The 6,000-nt window shown below is 42.8% G+C and overlaps 2 protein-coding genes across 2 annotated transcripts; both read right to left on the bottom strand.

Annotated features, from left to right (window-relative positions):
• Positions 1–3,028: 3,028 nt before the first annotated feature.
• MELLADRAFT_86742 (uncharacterized protein) lies at positions 3,029–3,532 on the bottom strand (the record flags this gene model as incomplete). Its single annotated transcript, XM_007403461.1, has 1 exon — positions 3,029–3,532. One exon carries the CDS (start codon positions 3,530–3,532, stop codon positions 3,029–3,031), a length of 504 nt encoding a protein of 167 aa, XP_007403523.1.
• Positions 3,533–5,465: 1,933 nt separating this feature from the next.
• MELLADRAFT_58364 (uncharacterized protein) lies at positions 5,466–5,906 on the bottom strand (the record flags this gene model as incomplete). Its single annotated transcript, XM_007403460.1, has 2 exons — positions 5,466–5,807; positions 5,871–5,906. 2 exons carry the CDS (start codon positions 5,904–5,906, stop codon positions 5,466–5,468), a joined length of 378 nt encoding a protein of 125 aa, XP_007403522.1.
• Between the last annotated feature and the right edge of the window lie 94 nt (positions 5,907–6,000).

Below are 6,000 nucleotides of genomic sequence, written 5' to 3'. Positions count from 1 at the left end.
CCCCCCCCAGATGACAAAATTTGATTTTAGACATATTCCAATAATGTCACTTTTTCATGCAACCACTCCATCACCTTCAAATTCATGCTCAAAACTTCAAAAACCCATCTCATCACATATTTTTGCACAAAAGAACATCCTAATCACCTTGAAGATGTTGCAATTATGCTGATTGGGCTCCCCCCAGATGACAATATTCAAATTCAGACATAGTCTCATAATGCAACTTTTGCATAAAACCACGGCTTCATCTTCATATCTACACACAAACCCTCAAAATATCACCTCTGGCTCCCGCCCTGCCATAAAACACACACATGATAATGGAAGAAGTGTGCCCATGAGCCCATATTTGTAGTCATAGATTGTCCTATAAAAGGCGCACATTTCATCTCTATCCGACTTTACCCTACCTCACCTTCATCACACTCTTATCCACGCTCAAAGCTTCAAAATACCATTTTTCACTCACACTTTGCCATACACCACGCACACGGACATAGAAGGCTTCTCCCAGTTGACTCAGAATTTCAGTCTTTATTTCTCCTTCAAAAGGCGCACATTTCTTCTCTATTCAACTTTACACTAGCTCCCCTCCTTCACCTTTATATATACATATATATGTTCAAAATACCATAACTCACTGTGAGCGATGGGGTATAAAAAATGGTGTGATAAAGACCACCAAATGATGGAATCCTTAGAGCGAGAACTAAAGGATGTTGCCACAGGTTGTTTTGAGACTTTTGTGGCTGAGCAGATATGTTCGCATGACTCAGCGTGATCTGTGCGCTGAGAGCAGACAAAACAGACGAGGGTGAGTCAAGGTCAGACTAGTCTGGACTCAGATCGACTGGAGTGTGAGTTGAGGTCAGACTAGTCTGGACTCAGATCGACTGGAGTGCGGATGCAGACCAGTCTGGGTGGAGTGCGTAGGTCCAGACTGGTCTGCACAGTTTGGACGAGTGGAGTGCAGACTGGTCTGAATTTATCTGCAGGCACACGGAGTACACAGACCAGTCTGTAAGCAGAGGCAGACGAGTCTGTAGGCGGAGGAAGACGAGTCTGGGTGAGACTTTGAGATTCACAAGTCAGACGGGGCCGAAATGGGAGGTCTGGGAGGTCTGGGAGGTCTGGCGATTCTGCTACGGTAGCATACCATTTGCTTTTTGTTTTTTTTCTTCGGTATTCCACCGAGGGGTCTGTACGCTACAGGTGACAAAATGATAGCTGATGTCCTCACAAAACCATTGGGAAAAGCGCCATTTCAATTTTTACGAAAAGCAATTGGACTTCATCATAGGGATTCAACTGTGTAGCCTCATTCAATATTTTCTTTATATATTCTACCAAAAAAACAATTTTTTTATTTTCTTCTCTGTTTCTCTATTTCTTTCTTATCATTTAATTCTTTCTTCTATTTCTTTCTGTTTCTCTTATTTTTGCTTGTCGTGCTTGAGGGGGTGTGTAAGAATACAGGTATCATTTCAAACACGACAACCAACACGGTACAGTTCAATCAACACGGTACAACTCAATTAATACAGTACATGACCTAAAATTAAACCTAACTTTAATTATCATCATAGTATCACATATAAATAGAAACTAACGCCACAAGCCACGCCGAGTTTTCCTCATCAGTTCACTGAGGAAAACTGGCGTGTGAGTCCTTTCTTATTACATCATACTCAAATCTAAATCAATGTTGTTGACCTCATCTCTATTATCATTATGTTGTTAGACCTCTTGTTTTATTTCTTCTCACCTATTTAGGTGTGTTACTGTTCTTGTCTTTGGTGTTCAGAGCCTATAGACTCACACCCGATTTCTGGTGTTATAAGGTTAGATAGTTTAGTATATGAAATTCAATATGATCAGTTCACTGAGGAAAACTGGCGTACCTCTTGTTTTATTTCTTCTCACCTATTTAGGTGTGTTACTGTTCTTGTCTTTGGTGTTCAGAGCCTATAGACTCACACCCGATTTCTGGTGTTATAAGGTGTGTTACTGTTCTTGTCTTTGGTGTTCAGAGCCTATAGACTCACACCCGATTTCTGGTGTTATAAGGTGTGTTACTGTTCTTGTCTTTGGTGTTCAGAGCCTATAGACTCACACCCGATTTCTGGTGTTATAAGACTTCCTTTATCAGGAGTCTCGAGTTTCATATTGATTCTCTCACTTACACGTACCATTGAGATGGCTGCTGAACTCAAGCTATGATACAAGTCCTTCGCCACACCAGCAGCCCAGGTTGGGGTTCTTAATTCGGCCCGTCGGTTGGCCAGCTTGAAAGCTGCACGCAGGGGCATGTCATAGAAACGGTTGAATGGGAGAGCGTGCTTCAAGATCCAGATGACTAGAACCGTGTTGCAAAGATCAACACTGAAGGTTGCTTGAGATAGAAAAGAGTCAAGAGTGGGTTGGCCATTGGCTTCGTTCGACACCACCAACATGTCAGCTTGTTCTTGAGCCCAGGTGCGAGGTAGGATACAGCCAGACTGGATTGCGTCGGATCTTTGAGGACAGGCTGCTCGTCCCTTGGCGCCATCCCGATGGGCGAAAAGGTTGTAGTGCGTGCGAAGACCACGTGTGAACCGGCCCATGCACCAACGACACTTGAAAAATCGAGGATCATCGCCTGTCTGAAACAATCAAAGATAGAAACAAAACAAAAGAAATCATTATGAGAGAAATTTAATAAAGAAAAGAAAGATTAATAATGTTAAAAGAACTCTTACCTTGCCTTTGACATGGGTTGGAGGATAGAAATACTCCAAAAGCTTCGAAACACGTCCAAGTTGAGCACGGCGAACTCCTGCACTGTCAACAATCTCTATATCAGAAGATTCTTGGTCTACATCAATGCAGTCTGGGACACCGGTCTTCAAAGAAAAAATAAACATAAAAGAAAGAAAAAAGACGATATGAGAAGTGAAAGGGTAAAAAGACGATATGAGAAGTGAAAGGGTAAAAAGACGATATGAGAAGTGAAAGGGTAAAAAAGGATCAGTTGAATCATGTTCAATCAATCACAATCTGAATTCATCTTTGAGCTTACAAGAACCGGAGCAACAGCTTTCTTGCGTTTCTTCGCTGGTGCTCGAGGCAAATTGACTGAGGCGCCAGAGCCTCTTGGACGACCCTTTCCACCCCGACGAGGTGACTTGGCCTTGGCCACTTCCTTGGCCTTTGCTCGTTGAGCCTTCTTCTTCTTGTTGCGTCGCATGGACGCCAGGAAGTCGGTGGCGCTGGTGACTTCCACAACAGAAACAGCTTCGTCATCAGCAGAGGAAACAGATCCTTCAGCAATATCAGTGTGCTCTTCTGGATTAAAGGGAGGACTACTAGGATTTTGATCAAGATCGAACTCGGCTAAATCACTCGAAGGTTGGCGAAGTGAAACTCGTGAATCAGGAGACTGGATCACGAAGCCTGGCCTAGCACTAGGACCAGTAGGACTTCTTGGACGAAGATGACGAGTACTAGTAGCAGATGCAGGAGGTGCAAGGGTAGAGTCGGGAGGAGACATGGTATCTAAACTATTGATGAATCAAAAAAGAGATTTGATTGTAGAGAATTCAAATAAAATGGTAAGATGAATGTGAGATGATTGTAAGTTTATGATTATCTGCTGAGAGCAATATTTGTGAAGCAAGTTCAACTGGGGAACAAGCAAAAGATCAAGATCGACTCACCTTATATAGACACCTGAGCACATAAAGTCCATAATGATATGTCGTCATCAATCTTGATCTAAACACGTTCGAAGGGCAAACTCAAAACAAATCAAGCTAGAATCATCAGTATACACCTTCAATACCAGAGAGGATGAATGAAATAAATAAATACAAATAATAAACATCAATATACTACCCGTTCATCTCCGATGATGTCTTCGTATTGTTGATATGATAAGATTTGGCTAGTTAAGGAATTATGAGTTCCCTAATCAGACTTCAAAAGCGTGGTTATTTAAATGTGGGGGTTAGTGGAAGTTGGTTGGACGTATTGAGGGTGATTTCTTGATGGAATCGGAGGTGAAGTCGGTCGGACGATTGGTGTTTACGTATTGCTTGGCTGTGGAAAGGGAATGAATGGGATATATACAGATATAGTTTACACCCGCTACATACCGCTCTGACGGCCGGCTGCGGGGCGTCATTTTGACCCGCCTCGCCAATTCCGCGTCCCGCCACATGTTAAATTTTCTGGGGGCGGCGGTGGCGGGACGATTGAACCCGCTGCACAAAAAATTTTGTAGCGGCGACGGGGCGACCCGCCCCGTCCCCGCCCCGCCGCCGCTTTTTGCGGCGGGTCGCTTCAGGTGTTGCTCATAGGCATGATTTGGCATGATGACGTGTTTGGGGTAACATTACATTTGACATTTACATCTTCTGAATATTAGACTGTGGCTGAGAGACAAAGTAAGAGAGATGTGGTTTGGAAGTTACGTGATTGACAAAGAAGATGAAGAATAATAGAAGCATAACACTATGAACAATCAAAGATGAAGCAGAGATGGTGCCACGGGAAAAAAAGTATACCCATGAGTTATATGTGGATGTCAAAACCGCAGCAATGCATCAGAGTGTGGCAAAGATGTTGCTGAGGAACGTAAACTGAGAGACCTGCAGATGGGGTCAATACTATAAATATGGGGCATCATGGAGCGGAGTAACGCACCATTACATCAAATTGAAGTGTTTCTATATCTTTGTTGATGATGTTGCCATGAACGCAAATGGCGGATCCAGCGGTGATATGGGGCCAGAATCGGTCAAGGGGAGTCGCATGTCCAAAGCAATAGGGCAGTTCAAGAAGAGAAGTGCGAACGCCCTGCACGCAGAGTGGTGATCCAGTATTTTAAGGATGCCCACTCCTTAAAATCTTGTTTTGCAAAGTCTCGAACACCGTAAATTTAAGTTTTAAGTGCTGAAGAATGTTAGGTACAACGTTTGCCAAACCACCATGGCAATTTTTTTCTTAGATCAACATCTTTATTATTATTATTTTTCTTTTGTTTTTCATCATCAAGATATCGAAAGACCTTGGTCCAAGGCGTTGAGAAAAAAACAATGTTTTTTTTTGGAAAAACAACGGTGACAATCCAGGAACGAACAAAAAAAATACAAACAATGAAGTGGTTTTTTTGCTCAAAATGTGCCTGTCGGTTTGAAACACTTCATGAATTTTAAGACAGTTTATGAGATCGCAAAACCGTGAACCACCTTTAGAGGTGGTTCACGACCTTTAAATTTTACTTAAAATTTAAGGGTCCCAAACCAAATGTAAAATTTTAAAAAAAGCTGTAAAAGCCCTTCTTGAACCGCCCTAATAGACAACATTAAACGTAAGGCGATTCTGGACCTGACTCAAGGTGTCAGTACGTGTAACGTTTTGTAGTGGAATGAAGCACGAACGAGGGGATCATAATATTCATGACTGGCTGTGAAAACCATGTCCTAATCAGGCCCATTAGGTGGACCGTCTTTGAGGTAGAAAGATACCACTTTGGCAACCCCAGTGAGAGTTGCTCGACCGGCAAGTGCGACATTGGAAATATTTGAGTCAGTAACGTCGATGTGATTGAGGGCAGTGTGTTTAATGGAAACTCGGCCAGTGACACTGTCCTGACCAAAAGGGCCAGAGATTGAATAAATGTGGTCGGCCTGAAGGGTGTTCACAGGAGCAACAAAACCAAGAGTTTCAAGTGGCTTGGGTATGGTGTGGCCCTCAGTGTCAACAAAGGTAAATGTCCCGCGGTTTTTGAGCCACGACATTTGTCCACTTTTCATGGCGACGGACTGCAAGAACATGTAAGTTTCAATTCAGCGTTAATGAATGGGGTGATTGACAGGAGAAGTTACAGTGACAACTGCATTGATGATGGCATGGCAAGTCATGCTGAATTGCAATGGAACAATATAAAATAGAGAGTAGGTTGTGGAACATTGGCATTGCTAACATCCGTGATGCAAGTTCTCATATATAAGTTCT

The sequence above is a fragment of the Melampsora larici-populina genome (assembly GCF_000204055.1).
Source record: "Melampsora larici-populina 98AG31 unplaced genomic scaffold MELLAscaffold_1, whole genome shotgun sequence".
In the NCBI taxonomy this organism is placed as follows: Eukaryota; Fungi; Basidiomycota; class Pucciniomycetes; order Pucciniales; family Melampsoraceae; genus Melampsora; species Melampsora laricis-populina.
This window is presented reverse-complemented; position numbering and strand designations above follow the sequence as displayed.